At 43.9% G+C, this 23,928-nt stretch overlaps 1 protein-coding gene across 1 annotated transcript in view; it reads right to left on the bottom strand.

The window, feature by feature from the left end:
• Positions 1–2,270: 2,270 nt before the first annotated feature.
• The window catches only part of RAB11FIP4 (RAB11 family interacting protein 4), a 271,185-nt gene continuing 249,527 nt past the window's right edge, over positions 2,271–23,928 (bottom strand). The window contains exons 6-15 of the mRNA XM_056858462.1: positions 22,839–22,973; positions 18,150–18,185; positions 16,558–16,657; positions 16,150–16,253; positions 14,554–14,694; positions 12,804–12,885; positions 10,780–10,917; positions 8,764–8,922; positions 6,339–6,482; positions 2,271–2,609 (exon numbers count right to left, since the gene is read on the bottom strand). Coding sequence (XP_056714440.1) covers positions 2,493–2,609; positions 6,339–6,482; positions 8,764–8,922; positions 10,780–10,917; positions 12,804–12,885; positions 14,554–14,694; positions 16,150–16,253; positions 16,558–16,657; positions 18,150–18,185; positions 22,839–22,973 — 1,156 coding nt within the window. The 3' untranslated portion in view covers positions 2,271–2,492. The remainder of the gene's footprint in view (positions 2,610–6,338; positions 6,483–8,763; positions 8,923–10,779; positions 10,918–12,803; positions 12,886–14,553; positions 14,695–16,149; positions 16,254–16,557; positions 16,658–18,149; positions 18,186–22,838; positions 22,974–23,928) is intronic.

Raw genomic sequence — 23,928 nt, 5'->3', positions numbered from 1 at the left:
CTATAGCCAGATAGCACAATTCTAACTACTTATGTATTTTAAGAAAGGAAGCTTTCTCAGGGAGATTCACCTCTTTCCCAAATAAACAGAGGGTAGCATGCTTGTGACAAGACAGCCTAGAGCAGAAAAAGTGGGTTCATCTGAAAGTGAAGTTATAGATTACAGAATAATTCTACAAGGATTCTCACAGAACCATCTTTGCATGCTTAGAAATCAGGGGAAATGGGAACACGTCTGCAAAATGCATTTGCTGGAATGGTACTGTATCCAATATGTTGGTAGGTGTAAAAGATAGAACATTTTTTATGCCATTTTAGTAAGCTGAATAAGAGATCAAAAGGATTAATACCAACATATTTAATGTTTTGATTTATTTTTGGTAGCTACAGTTCCTAGCTTTAGGATTAATGATACAATTAACTTAGCGTGTGTTTAAAAACAAGGTATGTTTTAACTTGGAACTGTAGCCACGATCAGTTAGGTTGGAAAAAAATACAGTACTTGTTCACAGAGACCTTAAGATTTATGGCTGCATTACACATTATGCATTTTCTACATGTGAAACACTTTGGTGTAGAGAATAGCATGAACCCCACATGCAGATCATTTATCATGTTTAATGATCATACATCCACACACATATGTGCAAATAGTCATACAAAAGTTTCACGGCAGATTGCATGCTATTTCCTATACAAAAGTACTTTCCATGCAGGAAAATGAGGCATGCGTGGAATGGCCTTTACAAGGTCTTCCTTAATTGAAAAAAAGACAAAAATTGCTTTCCGCAGCCATCAACGCAGTAAGCCCCTTTCCCCTAAGAGTTTTCCTAGAGTGTGTCTGGGTAATGGGCGAAGGGAGCTCTCAGTGAATGGGGTTAAAAACAAAACAAAATGGGCCATGTTATAAGACAGCGGAAGGAAGGAGGAAAGAAAGGAGGAAAGAAAGGAGGAAAGAAAGAAAGAAAGAAAGAAAGAAAGAAAGAAAGAAAGAAAGAAAGAAAGAAAGAAAGAAAGAAAGAAAGAAAGAAAGAAAGAAAGAAAGAAAGCTGGTTCTCTTAGAAGGCACAGTCAACATCAGACTTCTCAGTAACTATCAATGACTACAAGTTGGCGCAGGTGAACACTCCAGATTTTTCTAAAGCAATCAGCTCCTGACCAACTATTCAATGGTACATGTGCCCTGTGAATCACATACCAAAATCCAAACCCTGAGCTCTTGTGAATACATTTTGCAATGTGTGAACACATATTTCCCTTACTTCCAGAGAGAGGAATTTTAATTCTGCTTGCAAAAGACACAGTGACCGACCACCTGAAAGCTTCTGACCACTTGGTAAGTCAAGGGACAGGTGCAGGAGTGCCCCTTTTACTTAATTAAAAATTGTGCCTTAAAAGGCTTTGTGCCTTAACGGCTTTGTCCCATACGCAAAAAGTCAGGGGAAATACTGACAGGCAGTGATGTAAAAAAGGCTTCATCGGCCAATTTGTGTTTGTTAAGAAGGCAGAAGAGAGCCTCTACAATGGAGACCTTTCTGCCCTGAGAGCACAGCCAAGTGCTCTACATCCACTCCACATTTCAAATGGAGTGCTGAAGCTTGTCAGCACAGTGGAAAGTCTCCCGTAGGCAAGGACAGCCTGCAACGGGTCGCCTGACACAATTGAGAGCCTGATCTCTGGAAGGACCTCTTTTGCGGCCAGGGAGAAACATGAAGCCAAGCATACGGAGAACAGATTTTTCAGCTGCAAGGCCCAGGAGAACATCCACTCATGCATACTTGCACACACAATATGTGTACCACAGACTGCCGACCATTCTAAAGGATAACCAGCTCTGTTTGGTATGAAAAGTACTTTCTGTTGAAGGGGAGGGGGTGTGGGAAGATGAAAAAAAGATTGGGGAAAAAACTCTGAAATAACTCTTTCCCCTTCTGTTGGAAAGAGCAGACAGTGCTTTCCTTCTTGTAAACTTCAGCAGCACAACTCCAGCAAACAACAACAACAACCCTAAAACACAATGTAGTGAGCACCAGAGAGTTAAACCTGGATATGTACCACATCTGAGGGACGAGGTGGGACCAAAAGAGAAAACTCAGCATTTTGATTTGGGATGAGGAAGAGGATTGGCACTTAAAAGTTTTCCATTGTCTTTTATCCTTGCAGCTAGAGGTAGTGTCATTTCTGTCCAGTATCTAAAGCAGTGCAAAATCCAGTTACGCAGTTATGTCAATTCAATCCTGTAACAGTATCGCCCCCCCCCCCTTGGTAGTGAAAGTGCATGAGAAACAGACCAAGCCAAATTAGGATTCACAGACCAAGTGGACCAAACCTCATATAAACACGCCCTGTGTATCCACAGAAATTATATAATATATATATGATATATATATATATATATTTATAGATTCATTTACAATAGTAGAGTGATGTTTGGATCCAGCGGCATTTTAAGAGGTACAAGTCTCTGCTTGTTGCCTTTCTGGTCCCAAGCCTTCAGTTTTTTATTTCCAAGATGGATGGGTTATGGTCCAGAATGGCTAGGATGATCTTGTCCATGTATTGGCGTAATCGGTAGTTTATCTCCTCCTGTTCTTTAAGGGCTTCCATGAGCTGAAAGAAGAAAAAGCAGCCATGACACATTTGTTGCAAGGTGACGTAACTGCTCCACAAACAGGTCCAGGTGGCAAAGGAGAGGTGCCTTTACCTCCCCTACTCCCAACTTGTCCACATAACTGAGGGTATCACTTTGGGCAGAGCCAGGGGCAGTGCCAGACCTCCTCTTCTAAACACTCTCCAAGCTCCCATCCCCCCACATTTGGAGTCCATTTACTTGATCCTGTTAAACTAATGGAAGCTCTTCAGGAAGCTGCTAGATGGTGCTACACCCCCGGCTTGAAGACATCCATCAGCTGGGGATGCGCTGCTTGGATTTCCTGCTCTGAGCTAGGGACTGTAATAGATGGCCTATAAGGCCCTACCAACTCTTGTGTCATGGGTGCCGCTAATGCCAATAAAGGCTTCGTATTCATCATGGGTGGTGGGTAGGTTGCATCTCAACCACATTGCTCTCTCAACTGCATCTGTGTCGTCAAGCAAAGATTGTAAAGAGAGACCCAAGAGATGGGGAATATTTCCTGCCTCCTAGTTATTAAAAATCACGCCAGCACCCATCTGTACCGCTCAGGCTTCAGTTCTATTTCTTGGTCATTCTGTGATGTAATGGAAAGTTGAGAATTGGCTATATTTAAAAAAACGAATAGGAGGAGAATTACTGTTAATCTAATCTAAAGGGTTAGATCCAGCAATCCATCACTGGAACATGCTGATTGTCATTCTAGATCATTCTAGATTTCCCCTTGCAATAGCAGTTACTTCCAACCCAGGGAAAGTTGATTCCTAGGTTCGCAAAAAATATTTTTCCACAGCTAATTACCTTAGTCTGAAATATATCCATGGCATAAATATATCCTTTAAACCTTGTTGAAAGTTTAATTCTGGGTGTAATCTGAAATGGAATTCTGCTTTTAAAACTAAGGGTACACTTGGATTATGCGTCACCACACATTTCAGTCAGGGCTGCGAACAGGATTTTTACAACATCTAGGTTCTGAAAGCTTAACCAATCATGCAAAATAAGCACATTTGCACATTAACTAGGAACAAGCGTTCTAATCTGGGTCAGAGTTTTTAATTCCAGAATAAAAAATGACAGCCAAGGCCACCTTTGCTGGGGTTGGGGTAGAAATACGCTGAATGAATGTTCTGTAATATGGTAAAGCCACAGTGATCACACAGGCTGCCTAAAGGTGTGGAGGCATCTTAAGTGTCAGCCACACTCTGCCTGACATAGTGGGATTATGAAATCTTTGAGCACTTGAAAGCCCAGCAGTGCTGAAGATGATAAACTTGGGGGAGTGGGAAGAGGATGCCTGCGAGAGTCCGGCATGACATCTGCATAAAGAAGCTCAACAGGATCAAGGAAGGAGCCAGGAGAGAAAGTCATTCCTAATGCAAGGATGTAGTCGCTTTCAAAGGAGGGCACAACTTCATAAAACTTGAAACACCACAAGGTACTGAAATCCAGTATTTATTAGTAAACTAAACAAATCTAAACCTACTCATTTGCCACCCACCTCTTTCCATGTCATATTGCATTGTACCTTTAGAGACTTTGGATGTTCATAAGCCTTAGAAACCTTCTGAATCTTCTGCTCTGGTTCCCTGTCCCCATGCAATAGCTCCTTTCTATAAGCTCCCTAAATATTAAATTACATTCTCACTTGAGTAACACAACTGAAACATAGTTCCTCTCAAAGCTTCTAATTTGTTTTTAGGCACAATACTTCTAAGAGATGCAGGCTCCCCCCAAAGCCTCTGCATGACACAAACATGCCGTAAAATAGCTCAGTGCTAGAGTATAGGGATGGGGATAGATTAAGCAGGGGCCCACCTGCCCATTTCCAGTGGGTCACTTTGCGCCTGCTAAAAGTCTTAAGATCAGTGCAGAGGTGGACGGGGGGGGGGGGGGCGCTAAAAGAGCCCTGGAAAGGGCCTTGCTCCCTCCCATATAGGGACAGGAAGAAAACTGGGTGGCAGCTCATGGGCTGCTGGGGCGGCTGGGTCACTCACTTGCTGTGACAGCCTCTCCCTTGGGTAGCCAGTTGGCTGGCTGGCCTCAGATGCAGCTCATAGGTGGTGGCAGCAGCCAGCTCACTCACTAGCCGCGATGGCTGCCCTGTGGGGTAGCTTGGACAGCCTTCACATGGGCTGGGGGCTGCCGACTCACTGCAGTGGTGCTTCTCACCCACTTGGCATGTGGCGAGGGCTCCTCTGTGGTCCGGAGGGAGGGGGTCCTGGTGGCCTTAATGGCCAATGCACCCTTGCTTCAGTGAATTGTGAGGTTCCTGATTAAAAAAAAATTAAGCAGGCCTCCTGAGGTCACCTCTCCCTCCACAAAACTTAGAAAAATCAATCCAGCACATTCGAGCACAGGAATGTATGAAAGCAAGAACAGAGGGAAGATTGGCTGCAGGGGCACGGCTTTGAACTACAGCCACAAGTAAGGCTGCGTTCAGTCTAACCAGGACTGGGGGGAAGCAGACAAGGGAAATCTGTGAACCCTGAACTTAATATGACCATTGGGCCATCTAGGACAGTACTGTCTGTGGCGACTGGCACCTCAGGCAGAGGGCTTTCCTAGCCTTGTGATTGGAACTCTTTTATAACTGGACAGGCCAAGGGTTTGAACTGGTGGCCCTAAGCCCCACCACCAAACAGTGATCTTCCTCCCAGTAAGAGGAGGAGGAAATGGTGGAGTGGCACTCCCTCAATATGCCCCGTGCTTTATGACTGTCTTTTTAAAGGGGTTGTCATCAGCCACAAGAACTGTGCTCGAGCATCAATATATGAATGTTGAATGAAGAGTGTGTAGAGCCCAAGGATATGACTTCTCAGGCCATGGATAGAGCAGGGGCCCAAGCCAACACCTTTCCTGGCATCCACAATTGTTTTTGAAAGTGGGTGGGGCTTTTGTAAAAGAAGAGTTTCTGATTGGCTGGGCAGATGTTTAAAAAATTGCTTCAGCAGCAGCTGCCACCACACCACAAGATGACTGAAAGTAAGCTGTTTGTATGCATGGAAATACTTTGAAACAATATATTCATTTTAAAAGGTATGCGGTTAAACACAGCTTTTGCCTGAGATATTGAAGAGTTACTATCAGAGTCATGCATAACCTGATTCCCTGACATCTTGAGACTGGCTCTGCCTCCAGTAGCAGCCATTTTGTGGTTGCCTCCACTTTCCCATCTCAGAATTCCAAAGGTGCCAGCAGACTCAAAAAGGTTTGGGACCCCTGATCTAGAGGCTTTCTCATTCAACACAAAGTGGGGATGGCTCCCAATCCACAGTTTTACCACGTGCACCTCTCCATCAGTTCCAAAGCGGATTACAGACTACACCATCTATTTTCCCTTCCCTCCACCCCACTGGAATGCAAGAAGCTTGGAGAAAAGAGGAAGCAGGACAACACGGTTCCCAAATATCCTAGGCTGGACATAAAGAGATGCAAAAAGAGATCATAGGAATTGCAGCCAACTCTGGTGTTTAGGAAGCCTTGCATTTTGGCCACAATGAATCAAGTGTTCAAATCTTAGATTCCCCCAAAGCAGCCTTGTCAGGGTTAAAACTGGATTTCACACAGATTTACACATTTTTACAGTTGTTCGATTGCTACAGGTTTTGCAGGCAGTCTACAAAGAAATGGTATTCTGTTTTTGCTTGGCTTTATTGCATGCTCCCAAGTCGTTAGCTGGAAGGGATGGCAGTTAAGTATCTCACCTCGTCTCTGGACGCGGAGTCAATTTCAGCAGCCAGTGACTGGGCTTTTGTCTGTGTTGAAAAGAGATTCTTGGCCTCATAAAGACTAAGACTAAGGATCTGCCCGTTAAGATCATCATTCTGGTCTCGAAGTTTCTGATTTTCCTGTTAAGAGGGGAAGGAGATGAGAAAGGAGATCATTTTACATTATAATAAACAGGGACCAATTCAGTCAACATTCTTGGGGTCTTTCAAGGTATCATCATCAATAGATTTTTTTTTTTTTTTTTTGCTAATCCTATACAGAGGCCTAGCCTGATTCTATGATAACTACACAAATATGTAGTCCTTATGCAACACATTGAAGTTACTCCTTCTGGGGAAAAAAGCCATTCCACACTCCATCCTTGACCACTTGCAGTCACTGCCACCTGCTGAGCAACTGACCATATAAAGAGTCCCCATATAAAAGAGTCTTGTCTGCCAACATTGTGAGAGGCACAGGAGCAGCAGCAGAGAAAGGAAGTAACTCTTTCCTTAACTAGAGTTTCTGCCACCACATGCCCAGGGGACGAAATTCTGCCCACTCCTTTTTCCTAGAAAGTGGAAAAAATGTGGTGCAGTGGATCTGTCGGTTGCACCTCTTCTTAACTTCGAAACTGAAGGGAAACGATAGGTAAAGGAAGCCATATCAATTTCATATCATCCCCTCATCAAAAGAAGTGGAGCCAGGGGTTGTTTTTACCATCGAGCTGCAGTGACCCTTGGTGGGGTTTTCAAGGCAAGAGATGATCAGAGGTGGTTTGCCATTGCCTGCTTCTGCATAGCAACCCGGACTTCCTCGGCGGTCTCCCATCCAAGTACTATACCAGGGCTGACCCAGCTTAGTTTCTGACGAGACTGGGCTAGTCTGGATTATCCAGGTCACAGTGAAGTCAGAATGAATACTATTATTATTTATAAAAAGTGAACTTGAAATAGTTTCCCCTCAACTTCCAAGGCTTTACTGCAGCTCCCAGGCAAAAATAAGATATGATCTACTAGCCCATTGTCATCTTCAGCACATCTATATAAAAGAACTTGCCCTAGTTTTTAGATCAGTTTCTCCATATCACAGAAATGTAGAAGGGCAAGAGAGAAAGGTGGGACTGCATATCACTGAGCCCACTGTTAGCCACGCCCCTAAAATCTGGTGCCAGCAATATTAAAAATACTGCCATGTTAGTTCACACCTGAAAAGTACTATGCCATGATTGTGCCAGAAACTCCTCAAATTACTACAAATGAGGACTTTTCAGAACTGAAAGAACACTTAGGCAAAAAGAATGCAAAAGCTAGGGAGAAATATTATCTGGATTCTCAGGAATAAATGAATGAGCAAACAGTAAAAGTATCAGAGAGAAAAAGGCTAGTCTGAAAGCCTCCTAAATTAATCAACTCAAAGCACCTCCTACTTCAATGAGGTGAGGAAAGCCAGGATTGGCTCTTTGTTTTGGGGAAACAGCAGGAAACACAATCAAGGGCACCATGTTAGGTATCTCTGGCTTAGGCCTTGACAACTGTTGAGTGGTACCATGGTTGCCAAGTAGTTAAGACATTTGAGTTCAGTCCCGAGGGTTATGGATCCACGCTTCATCTGTATACCACATGGGGTGATCACATCTAATCCACTAATTTACTGGCCTGCACCACCTGTCCTGGAGCTGAGAACATTACTAAGACCATGAAATGTGGGAACCTTTCTTGGAAGGTGCAAAGAGGAAGACTTTTCTTTTGCTGTCTATATCACACCACAGGATTTACGCCAGCATCCACCACTTTCAATAGCCAATTAGATACATTTTTTTCAGATTTGTCCCATTCACACTCAAAAGTACTAGTCAGCTATATAATATTGTTGTATCATGCGACTCTGAGGGTAATTCATGAGGTTGGCTTCCTGCTGTCACCTTAGGTTCAGGAGAACTAGAAGTTTCATGGTGTGAACCAGTAGCATATAATTTCCATGACTGAATGTAGCAATCATGTGTACCAATGTAAACATGATCTTCAAATTCAAACCTTATAGCCTGCATAAGATCTTGGGTATGTGTACCCAAGCCCCCAGCTGGTCATGTGGATGCCACAGTCAGCTGTGTGTCTGGCAACTATAACTTGTGCTGATAGCAAAAGTTACATAGTTGAAAGCACCAGATGTAGCCTATTGTCAAAGTGTATTCACCGCTCTTGTAACAGTGCTTATGTATGCCCATCTGGGCATTAAGTTCTCCAGCAGGCACTACTTGAAAGCCTTTTAGCATGTCAAACAAGATGAAAGCCCCCCCCCCCCACACACACACACACTGGAGCAGATCAAAACCTCTGGGGAAGTTACAGATCTCTTGACCTTCCCTACCACAGAGCTCTGTGACCATATCTTCCCATCCCAGTCCCAACCACACCTCACCTGCTTTAAGCGTTTAATTTCATGCTCCATTTCCACTTCTCTTGCCTTTGCATTGAATTCACTCAAGCTAGAGGAAGAGCTTCTCCCGCGACCAGGCCGCTCACACTCAAGTTTATATAACTGCAGGTGCTCCAACTCCTTTCGCAGATCTTCAATAAGCTGTACAAAACCAAAGGGGAAAAAATCAGGTCAAAGGGGGCTTGCCTATCACTCGCCCTCCCCACCAGCTCTCCTTGCTACTGTCCCCAAATTTAGCCTGGCAAGAGAATGGGGTGACAACAGCTGAGAGGACTGGCAGCAGTGGAGGACTCATGCAGAAAGCTGATGGGCTCTTGAGGAGCATGCCAGGAAGTAGGGCAAACGGAGTTCTCAGAGCTACTAGACGTGTAAACTTTGAACCAGCGGCCTTCACATCCAGATGGTCTCCCTGCTGCTAGTTCCCCTTGGCAAAGGTAAGTTGGCAAGGAGGAACTGGTGACCGGGATACTTAATGGAGCTGAACTGAACTCCCCCCCCCCCAAAGCTTCCAGAGTTCAGAATTTCAATCTAGAAACAGCTCAGAAGGAACCCGTGAGAAATTTGACCCCCTCATTGTGAGATTCTATTTATTTTATTAGACTATTATCTCGCCCTTTTCCCACCAAGGTGGGGCTCAGGGCTCACAACACACACACACCATCATCTAAAATATGCAGTATAGTAACATAAAACTCCTACAATGCCATACATTAAAATCCACATAAATATATATGAATTAAAAAGGTAAGGGTCCCCTGTGCAAGCACCGGGTCATTCCTGACCCACGGGGTGACGTCACATACCGACGTTTTCTACGCAGACTTTGTTTACAGGGTGGTTTGCCAGTGCCTTCCCCAGTCATCTACACTTTACCCCCAGCAAGCTGGGTACTCATTTTACCGACCTCAGAAGGATGGAAGGCTGAGTCAACCTTGAGCCGGCTACCTGAAACAACTTCCGTTGGGATCGAACTCAGGCTGTGAGCAGAGATTTTGACTGCAGTACTGCAGCTTACCACTCTGCGCCACGGGGCTCCTGATATATGAATTACAACTCTGTAAAAACTAATCTAAACCAATCAAAAGATGGGGCCATGTAATTAGTTTGATATACAAATAACAGCACTTAGGCCAGTAATCAAACAGGTGTCTAATAGTCACTATATTTTACATCATATATTTTTATATCATATATACAAAATATCTCTAGTCCTGAAGCTCCACTAAAACTAAATCATTAAAATGTGCTTCTCTATCACATAAACAATGTAAACATCAAGCAATGTCCAAAATACTTAATGTATACTTATATATTGGCATCAAAAGTAAGGTTGTCAGATGATGCAAATAATGCTGTTCCCAACTTAGATGAGTCCAATTCTGATAGAGCAAGCCTTGAAAAGTACAGTTCTCTTTGTAGCTTGAAAGTTGGTGATACCACACTATAATGAAGCAGTTAATTATACTGACTCTTCATCTTCTTCAAAAGACTGGACAGATATAAACATCATTCGTCTGTGCTGAAGTCTCCAACCCATAACAATAATTCAAGTGCAGAAGATTTTCAGTGGTCGAGGGATCGAACAGAAATCAGCAAGATATATCAGTGTTAAAAATAATGATGGAGCAGCTGGTACATTTTTAACAATTTTTACGGGAGACCAGACAAAAACAGATAGAAATAGATGGAAATAAGGGAAGGTTCAGGATTGGCCAGCTGTTGCATGGAAATCAACACTTTTTGCTGTTACTGGTCTCTTTGTTAAAATCCCCTGTACCCCTAGATTTCTAGGAACATAGTTTGAAAGCTACTGCTTTAGTATTTTAGTAATACAAAGTCAACTGCAGCCAGCTAGCAGATGTTCCAAGGTAATAACCCCTTTGAAGCAGGAGTTAATTTTGAGCTTTTAACCCGAGCATTTTCTTTTACTACTATGCAAAGTGTTAATTTCATGGGGAAACAAAAGAGGTGACCTGTGCCACAAGCATCATTACACACCTCCTGAGTTGCCTCCCTCTCCTTGTTGAATTCAAGCCTGTTCCTTCGGAGTTTGTCCATCATTCTTTTATACAAATCCATCTCGTCTTTGAGCCGAAGACTGGTGTCTTCTAATCTGTCAGACATTCGCTGCCTTTCCTGAGCACAATGATAAAGAGTATTACAAGCTGTCTTCAGTCCATGCCCTCCTGGAACTGTGCCACTTCATAGGGGCATGCTGGAGAACTGGCATATCTGAATGCTCCCCCAGAATTTAAAAAAATAAATAAATACCCAGCTCCTTGCACAGAGAAAACTAATGGAAAAGGCTGGCCTAGAGCCCTCCCCATAGGCATGCTACTTACACTGGATCATGGCAAGTTTGCAGCAGAGTGAGCACCGAAACATACTATTTCATTACGTGTGTGTGTGTGTGTGTGTGTGTGTGTGTGTGTGTGTGTGTGTAAAGTGCTGTCAAGTCACAGCCAACTTATGGCAACCCAGTAGGGTTTTCAAGGTAAGAGACTAACAGAGGTGGTTTGCCATCGCCTTTCTCTGCATAAAGACCCTGGTATTCCTTGGTGGTCTCCCATCCAAATACTAAGCAGAGCCGACCCTGCTTAGCTTCTGAGATCTGATGAGATGAGGCTAACCTGTGCTATCCAGGTGAGGGCATTCCATTATGTAGTGGAAACGAAACCATAAGCATGGTCATTTCCTGCAACATGCATAGAGATAAAATGCCCCCCCCCCCCCACCAAGCAACTGCTCATCTTAAGGACCCTGTGGGAATCAGTTGTGCTGGAGTACCGTTCCCTTCTTCCACCCTAAACCAGGATATTCTTGTGTGTGAAAGAGTCTGTTCATCCCAATAAAGCCTGCATAAGCAACAGCATCCTCATCAACTTCAGGATAGGTTTAGAGTGACCCCCCAGTACCAAAGAAGATAGGGTATTCTGCCCAAAGGGGAACACCTGTGAAGATGCATCAGAACAGGAACAGAGCCTGATTTTATGTATATTTACTCGACAAGTCCAGCAGAATTCATTTAAACTTGCTTTCACAGGGGGACTTGGATTACTCAAGTCCTGCGCAAAAGGCTGAAGTATCTGTGACCTAACTAATGTTCTGTGCCTCCAGAAGCAGTGTCTGAATAAACAGAACAGTGGTCACCTGTGATCCCTCCTCTCAGGCTTCCAGTCCATGTGCTGGCCCATGACAGCTAGCAGGGGATGCATAAGTGCCACTGGGTAAAGACACAACAGTAGCTCTAAGCCCGGTAGTACTTCCTTGAGGTACAGTCTTCCTTGGGGCCAAAGAGCCTTCAAGCTTCTCACTCTGGTCCCCTGATGACGACAACTCAGAGAATATTCTGTGTCAAAGCACAATATGTGAGCACTGTATGAAGCTCTGCCTGGTGCTGTAGTGGTTAAAAGCGGCAGACTCTAATCTGGAGAACCAGGTTTGATTCCCTGCTCTTCTACACGAAGTCAGCTGGGTGCCCTTGGGCTAGTCACAATTCTCTCAAGGTGCCTGATGTGGGGAAGGGAACGGAAAGCGATTATAAGCCACTTTGAGACTCCTTAAAAAGGCAGAGAGAAAGCGGGGTATAAAAACCAACTCTTCTTCCCCTTTGGGATTTTGTTTTCGGAGTGGTCGTGGTTCTGGCTCTGTCCCTCCTTTTCTTCAACCACATGACCATAGCCTGAGCAAGAGTTTTTTTTTACTCCCCACCCCGACTGAAGACTGTATGCTTTAAAAGCTCTTTCTTCCCCAACCTTTAAAAGTCTCATACGTCCAATAAAGGGTACTACCTCCCCTTTTCTCTGCTTCCTATTGTGTGGAATGCACACAGTCAAATTTAACACTAAGATTTTCAAATGGGACGTGCATTGCTTGCACCTGCATTTCAATCGCAATCATGCATATCTGAATGCTTGAAGTGATCTTCAAACCACTCAAACTCATCTGAACTGAGCAAGGCCCATTAATATCTAAGTGGGAAGGAAAGTGACATAGGGCAAGAATCCAGGGGTTCTGGTTACCTCGTCCAGCTTCTCAGTTTGTGATTTCAGTCGTAAGACTGTAGTGGTCAGTTCATAATTTTCTTCTTCAAGCTGTTGAACCCTGAAGTTGAAGGAGAATAGTGAAATGATTGTACAGTAAAAACTACAGTGGTACAGGCATTACAGGAAAATTAAGCATCATCTAGAGGGGAGACATTTTTCAAAGACATTTCATACATTGAATCAGGGTAGGGGTTTAAAAATCAGTTCCTTCCTTCAAGGCAGCAAGACCCTCAAGATCCAATTCTCATTATGAGTTTACTGAAACAGTTTGTGACCAGAGCAACTTTGCCCTTTGATGGTCCTTATCTATGACCAATTTAGTACTGCATTACTTTAAGACAAGAGCTCAAGGCTCTCTGTCACTCACTTGTTAGAACTGGAGCCATAACCAGGGCTGCGTATATTTTGCTATTCTAGAACACTGGAAAAGAAGGTGGTATTGCCAGTATGATGTCATGATGAGTGCCAGACTAGGTTCAAATCCCTACTAAACGATGAAGCTCAAGAGGTGACCTTGAGCCTGCCACGTTCTCTCTACCTAACCTTCCTTACAGGGCCATTTGTGAGAGTGAAAAACAGGAGGGGAGAAACTGCACACAACAACTCTGAGCTCCTTGGAGGAATGGTAGGATTTTTAAAATGAATGTACTGGATGCAGAGTTCAGCTTCCAGAGATCCTCAGTTTTCTTTGTTTCTTTTTCTTTCTTTTTTTAAAACAAAGCAAGTTTTTAGCCCTTCCAGTTACAAAGATATGCTTGGAAGGAGGTTGGCAATCTTGGTGAACTCTCACAGACTTGATCAAACAGAGCACTTCCACCCAGAGAATGACTTGCTTCCTCCCTTTCCCACAGAAGCCCCAAATGTTTCCCAAAGCAAGGTTTCAGGGGATTAGGGGACCCCTCCCCTACATATACAAGCAGCATTACACGACATTTTGAGAGGAGAGAGGTGAGAAAGTTATGTGCCATGGGTGGAAATCCTTCTGTCCATGGAAACACTCCAGTGGATTCAAGTCAATAGCCAGAAGTGATGATGGCAGAATAAGAGACGCAATGCTTTAGGCAGGGTTTTAGTGCACTGTGTAGCCCATTCCACAGTTAAAAAGTATGCAACAAATATACAAATTTGCTAAAGTTGCATAATTCAGAGACATTGCAGAATTCAACTTTTCTTGGCAAAGAGTCTGGCTTGCCCAGGTGTAGATTTTTTAAAATACAGAATTCCATGCAGCCCTGGCCACAATACCAGCTATGACAGACTTATTTCTATACTTACATTTTCACACATTCACATAGTTGCATTCCATGTAAACAATGAGGTGTATCCAATGAGCCATGGATGCAAGGATCACAGATCTTTCCCATCCCCCCCCCCCCCCCCGCACACACAGCAGGTTGTTTTTGGACTCATGGGACCCAGGTGGAATAGCAGCCACATGCACTGGGAGGCTGTAGTGGAGAATGAGATATAGCCAATGACCATTACCATGATAATGGCAGAAGTTTATGGAGCTATGGTAAGAAACAAAGCCAATGCTGTATTTGTATTGTAATTGCAAGGGACCACATGATACCTTCTGTACATAATCAAGGGCACAAGCATGTAGCTGGACTAATGCATGTGATATAGGCCTTAGCTACTTGTAGTAAATAAATTTTTAAAAAACTGTAGCATCTGAGACAGCAACATAGTGGCTGAAGAAAGCCAGTATCTGTTTAAACAATACCTTGTGTTGAGCAGCTCAATTTCAGTGCTCTTTTCCTTTTCATATTTGCTGTATACTTCTCTGTGCCTCTTTATCTCTTCTTCCAGAGTCTGTTCAGCAGACGCCTCTTGGTCTTTCAACAGTTCTTCTAATTCATGGACTCTAGCAAAGTGATTTCACGTTTACCCAACAGCTCAACATGTCTGCTTGCAAGTTACACACTTCTGCATTCCATTCCTTTTAGAATCTACTGGATTTGGCAACTGCCAATCAAAAGGTAATTAAAGTGGCTTGTTCCTGGACTATATGGCCTCTGAGACGCCATGTCCATTTGCAGAAATCTCAAGAAACATAGTTTATTGTAAATTCTGCAGTTAGTAACACATCCCTATGTCTTATTTATATCAAGAAAGGAAGTAAAACTGGATTCCGTGGCACGCAAGGTAGCTTGTTTCTCACTAAGCCCTCTGCACAATTTTAAGAGGTGCTCATATGACCCCCACCCAGTTCCACAAAGATAAAGGGATTTTTAAAAATCCTAATACATAATATAGATTGAATTTCTTGGAAGAAATTAGACTGCTCATAAAAAATAGTGGGCCCAGGTAGACTCTACTCCCACTTACAACTTCTCTTGACCACCTCCATTTAACATATGCACACTTTATAAACTCACAGCCCATTCCTCACCTTTTGGCGGCAGGGGACGGCGTGGCTGAGGTGCTGCCTCCAAACCCATTTCCTGGCCACCGAAAGGCTTTGAAAAGCCTTCCACCAGCTTTTAAAATTTTAAATGGGCCATTTTGCCCCACTGAGAACAGCGAGGCTGCACCTGCAAAAAAGTTCTTCCCGCAGGCGTGCCAGGCTGAAAAGGGACAGGAAGCTGCCTACTGGCAGCTCCGCCCCCCAACACGCCCCAGGAATGCCACCACGGGCCTTTGCACTGGTGGGATGTCAGTGAAAGGCTCAGCCAGTGTCCCTGGGCAGCGCTGACATGTCAGCACCAGGAGGACAGCGTCTGGGCCTCCCCGCCGGCAACCTCCAAAGGACTTTTGTCCTTGGAGATCAGGAATGGGCTGCCCTGCTAGTTCCGCTCTTGTCTAAACCCCAAAGGCTACATCTAGTGAGCTTTGGAGATCAAGCTTTCAAGCAGCCAGAGAAACTGTTGCCCCAACACAGCAAGTTCACACCTGGGGGAAACAAGGGTTGGCCTCCCACCCTGCCTCTGATTTCTTTCCCCCACTCTCCAATTCCTTTCTATTCTTTCAACTCTCATACCTGCATGGCCTTTAAGGCAGAGCTCTTTCTTTCTTGTGATAAAGCCCACCAGTGCTTAGACACATAGTTGCTGGGGAAACCTTTTGTTCCGTTAAATCAGCAGAGAGTTTAATGTATGCTAGGCTGTAAGTGTCATTCCAGAGGAACTAATTTTCAACACATCATTTTCTTCCTTCTCTCCAAAGCCACAGCTCAAACAACCGTTTGAGGACTGTTTTCTGGCTTCCAAAGCTGACAGTCAAGAACGGTATCAGGGGTGTCTTAGTTCTCTGAGGTTTCTCATTACACTCTGCCTGTGGAGATGACAGAAAGGCAACAGTAGGCAGCATGCTCAGTTACCTGTGAACTAGGTGTGTGTTCTCCTGTTTCAATTTGCTCTTCAGGTCACCATTCGTCATGCTATCATTTTCCAATTCTGTCACTTTTTTCTCTAAATAAGTCACCTGCAAAAAAAAAAAAAAAGAAGATGCAAGTTTCCTCTCTACAGGGGCTGTGAAATATTACGAACAGGGAAAAGGTCATAGGCACCAGCCCTGACCAGCTTATTAACCCCAAGATTGTGTAAAAAACTGCATTCTTTCTTAACCCCAAGCTTAAATTGCTCACTGAGCAGGTTCTGTCCAAGCATACAATCAGATTACACTGGAGACAGCCTCACCCAAACAAAGAGGTACAGAAGTATCTTTGGTGTATCAGCATATCCCCAGACCTTTTCTTCATTGTGATATAAGAATGGCCTGGCCTCACCTTTTCCGTGATATCATTATCGCACGAATCTATGCTATCTCTGAATAAGTCCTCTGTACTGCCGTTGCTGCTGCTGAAGTTACTGTTATGGAAGAGCTGTCTGTCAGGAAGACAAGAAGAAAGCTAGTTGACCCTTTGAAAGGCTTGTGAGTAAGGAACGCACATATGAAGCTGCCTTATACCAAATCAGATCATTGGTCTATCAATGTCAGTATTGTCAACTCTGACTAGCAGCAGCTCTCCAGGATCTCAGGTGGAGGTCTTTTACATATCCTACAGCCTGATCCTTTTAACTGCAGATGCCGGAGATTGAGCCTGAGGCCTTCTGCATGCAAAGCAGAGGCTCTTCCATTGAGCCACAGCCCCTCCCAAAGACTTCCTGTATGAATGAAAGAAGGGAGGCTTCCTGTATGAAGTGGGAGTGGGGCTTCCCTCACAGAAAAGTTACATGTAAAACTAAATTACAAATGCAAATATCACTATTTGCTGCATTAAGCTAGACTTTATTTTTGCTGCTCTTTAGTACTACATTTTAAGGGATAATAAAGCCATGACCACCAGCTCCCAAGCATGTATGGCTCTTCCCCCTCATTCTTTCACGAACAAGGAAGCTTCTGCACAACTGTGAATTTCCACAGATGTTGGAGCATCTCTCTACGTAATACTGAACAGAAAAAGTGGAACAGATGAGACTTTAGCCATGCTTCGTGGCAATATATCATTCATGCCTATCATGAAGGCGTGTGCTCCCAATATCTTCCTTCAGTGAGTTTTCTTTAATGAACATCTACCAGAGATCCTCCTTTCCATTATTTTGCACCCATCATTTGAGGAAAATACTACCAAAAAGGCAGGCTGAGGGCTGAAGCAGCAAAGCCAAAGTCTGTTCCGTTTTTGCTTTAGAAAAGAAAGGCAGAGATGGCAATGGAACAATCACCCTAACGCTCATGAGAAAGAATCCAAAGTCCAAGAAGACGAAGAGTTGGTTTTTATATGCTGACTTTCTCTACCACTTAAGGGAGACTCAAACCTGCTTACAACCACCTTCCCTTCCCCTCCCCACAACAGACACCCTGTGAGGTGGATGGGGCTGAGAGAGCTGTGACTAGCCCAAGGTCACCCAGCTGGCTTCGTGTGTAGGAGTGGGGAAACAAATCCAGTTCACCAGATTAGCCTCCACCGCTCATGTGGAGGAGTGGGGAATCAAACCTGGTTCTCCGGATCAGACTCCACCGCTCCAAACCACCGTTCTTAACCACTACACCAAGGGCACAAGTGCAGTCCTGGGTCCTAACTTGTCAGCTTTTACCTCAGCTGTGAACAAAAAGCAACAAAGGAAACAAGTGGGAATTTCTTTCCAAAAGGTGGAGCAAGTAATAAGCCCACTGGGTATGGTCCAGGTGCAGTGGGAATCATCCTGGAGCGACAGAGATTTCCTCAGCTAGATGGATTTCCTTCTGGCACCATTCAGATACCACTCAAGCCCCATTCAAATCCTTCTTTTGCATTCAATACATGTTTTGAAGGGCAGACAACTGTGTGAATGCACTGTTATTTAAGGCAGTCTCACATGCAGCAGTAATATTTCTTACCTTCCAAAAGCCGTGCTAGATATTTTTCTGTTTGGGCTAGAAAAAAAGAAAAGAAAATTATGCGATGAGACCTGCAGTTGCTTTTGTACAGCTGTGTAAATAGAACAGAACCTCAAAACCCATTCAGGAGCAGTAACAATGAACCTGTATTACTTAAAAAAGGAAGAGAGTGATTGCTGCTGCAACAATCAGCAAAAAGCAATACTGGAAAATGAAAGGGCATTTCCCTCCAAATAAGATAATGACAATCTTTATGGGAGATCTGTACTCTGGTGCTTATAACAAAACAAAATATAATCTTCCATATTTTTATTCTGTCCTTCCTCCTAAGAGTTAACACAGCATAATGGTAGTCATTTCTCCATTTTATCCCCACAACAACCTGTAAGGTCGGAGGTGGTGGTAGAGACACTGTCTGTGATTGACCCAAGGTTATCCAGAGAGTTTCCTAGAGCTGGGAAGGGTTCAGTCCTGGTCTCCCCGGTCCTAGTAAGACATGCTCACTATTACAGCACAGTGAATACCAATATTATTATTCTTACTATTATTAATGTGTAGATTTCTTGAGAAAGCGACATTGAAATGCTGACTATCAGACTGCTTTGTGTTTGTTCTGGTAATGTCTGGTAATGTGTAATCAAGTAGAAAGCAAATAAAAACAAAAATAGAAAACTACAAAAAATGTGAAAAGACTGTAAGGCGAATAACCACCAAAAGGCTCCAGAAAGCCTGGATCACAGTCTTGGAGCAGAGGGAATCAGAGATGGGAAAGCTAGGCCTTTTATGCATGGGTGGTTTTTGCTGTATATGTTGCTCTCTCAATGCACAGTATTTGAACTCAAATTCTCAACTAATTATGCACAGGGCTTTTTTACCAGGAAGAAATTCCTGGCATACTTGAGGTTACATTTAGGCATCACCAGAGAAAATGCAGAGCTTCAGAACTAATGGTGTAGGTGCTGTTCCCCTCCCACTTCAAATACTGCTTTGTGATTGGCTGCAGTTTATTTTTTTAATACATCACCAGCCTCTGCACCAGCCACACGGAGGGATTCTTTCATTTTAACTGAACCGAGTAGCCACAATTCACTGCAAACCCTCCCCCACTTCCTGACTTTTTCCAGCCACTTTCTATTTGAATTCCTCCCCTGCCCCTTTGACCAAGTGCTTCCCTTCTTGCCTGCATACATGTGCATCTATGTGTGCGTAGGTTCCCTGTGTGTCTCCATATCAGCTGGGCAAGCCATTTTCTCACACTTGTCCATCCGGCCAAGGTCTAAAACTGACACACTCTTGGTGAAACTGGCCAAACAAGTAGCCACATAGGTAGTTTGTGATTATTCCAGCATTCTCTTTAGTAGCAAACTTTTTGATCAGGCAGAGGTATGAAACTGACACACTCGCTGTGACTGACCAAATAAAGCAGGCACATAGTATTCCAGCTTGGAGGGGAGGAGTTGGATGGGAGGGAAAGACAAGTGGGAGGGGGAAGCGAGAATGGGCGTAGGGAGAAAACCCCTAATTGATAAATATGCACAGGACCAGCTTTCTATTTGGGATCGAGGTAGACATTAAACTCAGGCTAAAACAGCATCCAGAAAACACAGGAAAAATGTGAGGGGAGACAGAAGCGACTTCTAAAGGTCGTAAAATACATGCATAATGAAAACAAAGCCCTGAAGTACTCGGGGCTTGGCCATGAAAATAATCCATGCACAAAAGGCCATAGACTGAATTTTGTCTTTCTAATACCTTAGTCACAAGACTCCTTCATTTAAATGAATGGGATTTACTTCACTGAAACTGCAGCTATGATTGGGGTATGAAAGTAAGTATGATTGGGGCATGGGAGTATTTGCAATGGTTCAGTCACAGGTGGTTGGAACTGGAAAAAAGGCTGCAGAGAGAGACAGATAATGAGGATAAAGGGATTTAGAACAGTGATTCTTTTATGTGACCATAAAGCTTTTTGGGGGGAACAATCTACACATCTTGGAAAATTTCAGGCACCCCTTCCCTCCCCACTTGCAATGGCTTCTGATAGCAAGCAAAAAGAGTAGTTTTATTCTGCACTCCCACCTTCAGGATAAAAATCAGAGAGCCTAGATTTATTTATTTCTCCCCCCGCACAGGTCCTTCAAAAATCCATGGTACATAGCAAATAGGAATCAAACCCAAGAAACTGGTTATTTGCCAATAGGCACAAGGGTCTCATTGAATGTATGTCAGGAAATCTCTTATCATACATATATATATATATACATATCAGTGAAGTTGCCTTCACAGAAAGGTAGAAAGAACCATCTTGAGCATCAGAATAGAATTCAGAGGTGGGATTTATAAGGACAGCATGACTGAGGTGGGGATGGCCAGCGTGCCCAAGGAAGCAACAGCCCAGTTACAGATCTCTCACAAAAATAGAAATCACTGGTATTAGACCAAGTTTGGGATGCTGTGTGGCAGTGCCAGGAATCTGAGGAAGGTCACTGACTCCTGCCTGTTGGATCAGATCTGTGGGCTGTAAAAAGGAGTCATAAGTTTGTGCTTGACTGTAAAAAGCAGTGAGTGGTCCTTTTCCAGAGCCCAAAACATTCTCACCAAGAGACTGTACAGTCAGACCAATTCTATGCATTCTGGGAAGCAATTCCCAGTACATTCTGTGGAGTATGATCCAGGGTTGCAAGGCCATAGCCTGCAACCCCCGGGGAGCAATTGGGAATGGGGCTTGGCATGCCAGTGTTGTGCCTGCACACCTATGTCACAGCCGGTTTAAACTGGAAGTGACATAGGGGAATGCTCTAGCTAGCATAAAGATTTGCCATAGAGTTTTTGTGGAATGCTAGAGTACTTCCAGTTTAAACTGGAAGTGACATAGGCAAACCAGGCCTCCCCTCCCAATCCCTCCCACTGGTGCCCGAGGCACGGTGGGCATCAAAGGGAATTACTAGGAGTGACACCCCTAAGTTGACTCCTAACTATTTATATATAGAATTGCAACTTTACCACTGTCTATTCCGACTGGTGTGGGTCCCTAAGATCTCAGGCCACAGTCCTTTCCCATCTCAGCTATCAACAATGTTTTTATCAACAGGCACAAGGGCTGGAAGAGCCCTGTAGCGCAGAGTGGTAAGCTGCAGTACTACAGTCCAAGCTCTGCTCATGACCTGAGTTCGATCCCGACAGAAGTCGGTTTCAGGTAGCCCGCTCAAAGTTGACTCAGCCTTCCATCCTTCTGAGGTTGGTAAAATGAATACCCAGCTTGCTGGGGGTAAACAAAGTCTGCCTAGTAAACATCGGGATGTGATGTAACCCCATCGGTCAGGAATGACCCGGTGCTTGCGCAGGGGACCTTTACCTTTTTACAAGGGCTGGACCTGTAACTTCCAGCATGCCAACAATACGCTCTCTAAGAATGATTGGCTATGGCATACGCCTTTACAAATTTAAAAAACTGCCATTAAAAAAACAAACAAAAAAGAATGTGTTATGTACTTTTGTCCTGATGGTGGAACCTGAGCTCACAACTCTGTTTCACAAGAGCCTTAAAGCCACGGCTTTCTAATATGGGCCTCAAAACTACAGCATCTCCTACATTTGCATTTTGGGGGCGGTATTTGGGGTATTATCTCCATACGAAGAAAGCCCTGATGGTCTAGGGCTGCAGGAGAAGAACTAACAAATGGTGTCCTTCCCACTTAAAGACAAGAAAGTTAACCCTGTACTAAAATCCTCTGGCAGTGTGTTATGCATACAATAAGAATTTAAAGTCTCATACAAAAATGGCAAATGAATGGCATTTAGTTTTGTTTTTATATTAATGTCCCCTAATTTGTTTCAGGGCTCATTTTCTCAATGTCTCCCATGGACCATTTCTGCCCATACAAACCTGGCCTGGCTTGGACTTGGATCCACTGGATCTTTTCCATAGGTGGAAGAAATTCCACCCATGGAGCATGACTTTACTGCTGGGGCTCCAGAACTGGGTGGGGTGCTACAAAATGTCTGTATATGTATACTTGGGGGTGCAATTTTCATTGGATTAATCCTTAGTTACACTAACTAAACATTCAATTGGTTAAATTTAAACTGGTATGGTTGTCAGCAAAGGGAACGCTGGCTAATTTTTGAACCTTTCTGATTCACTTTTTAAACTTCTAATAAAGGCATTTTACGCTTCCTTCATAAATAGGGTTGCCAGGTAACTGCTGGTGGCGGGCAAACCCCTGGTAATGTGCCCCTCTGCCCGCCAACCAGCTGAGGGCTGGCAGGCAATCGTGCATGCGCGCGCTGACGCGGCACTTCCAGTTTACAACCGGAAGTGCCGCCTTGCGAGGAGCCTTAGACCACTCAAACTTAGTTTGAGTGGTCTAAGGCTACTTGAGAGGTGGCGCGCATGCACAAAAGATCTGCAAAGAAACCTCCCGCCGAAGGTGAGTGGGGACCTGGCAACCCTATTCATAAAGGCATCCACATTGAGGTTTCAGTAACATTCACACTAATTAAAATCGGTCGACTGATTGACGGAACCAAAAAGGGTTTAATCCAAATGCAGTGAGAATAGAAGTTACCTCTGGTCTTTTATTTTTTTTAGTAATGATGAATCAGGAGGCTGGATACTTCCCCTTTCCTGATGCCTGTAGCACAGGCCCCTCTTTTAAAAGGCACCACTGAGGCGTCAGTGTTTCTTACCTGTTTGCTTTCAGGTTTTTCAGCCTGGCCTCCAAGTCATTAAGCAGGTTGATTTTCTTGCAGCACTGAGTGCAATAGACATCCAGCAGCTCACTACTGTAGATGTGCCTCATTTTTCTTGGGGTTTGACCGGCACTGTGGGCAGAAAGGGAAGAGACTGTTACCACAAATGCCTGCTGTGTTTCAAAATCAGAGCTTGCCATTCTGAAATGGAGATTCCTGTGCTCCTTCTGTTTACAAGACTGGCAGCCAGGCTAGTCTCAGGATCACTGGGAATACATGGATCAATTAAGTAGACTAAGACATCATCTTCATTGCTTAGACTAAGAGCACTTTCACACAAGCTGAATAATGCACTTTCAATCCACTTTCAGTACACTTTAATGATAGTTTGCAAGTGCATTTTGCCAGTTCACTCAGTAAAATTCAGAGGCAAAGTGGATTGAAAGTGGATTGAAAGTGAAATATTCGTCATGCGTGACAGTGCCCTAAGGCTGGCGAGTCTCGATTTGGCTTTAGTACATATGACCTTTGTTCACTAAAGGGAGTGTCATCCTCTACAGTCAACTACAACATTTCCAGCAAGGCTATCTCCAGGATAATTGTGCTTTTAGAAGGAGAACCTTCCAACAATACATCTCCTGTTAGATCTCCTGTTCCCTTGATCATGAGGTGCCCTGAATGTCTGAGAGGCTAACACAGAGACAGTCTAGTCTACACACATTCCAATAAACTGGTGTACAAGATCACCCTTCCTCCATCACCATCCTATCTGTACATGATCAGAGGCTGGTGGAAGCTAAAATTAGGAAGAACAGCCCCTGGTTAGTAACTATGATTCCAGGGCACAGTTTTACATTTTGTGGAGGTTAAACAGAGCCAGGGCTAAATCTTGAGAGGGCAGGATGTCTTCTGTAGTCTTTATTAGGTTGGATCTCACTCATAGCACAGTCCTGAGCAGAGTTACACCTCTCTAAGTCCAGTGACTTCAGTGGACTTAGAAGGATGTAACTCTGTTTAGGATTGCACTGTTCAACTCCTCTAGTTTTAATGGAATGTGCTTATCACCATTTTATCCTGGAAGATGTGC

The sequence above is a fragment of the Euleptes europaea genome, chromosome 1 (genome assembly GCF_029931775.1).
Source record: "Euleptes europaea isolate rEulEur1 chromosome 1, rEulEur1.hap1, whole genome shotgun sequence".
NCBI classification, from domain to species: domain Eukaryota; kingdom Metazoa; phylum Chordata; class Lepidosauria; order Squamata; family Sphaerodactylidae; genus Euleptes; species Euleptes europaea.
Note: the sequence above shows the minus strand (reverse complement) of the source record. Positions and strands in the feature narration are given on the sequence as shown.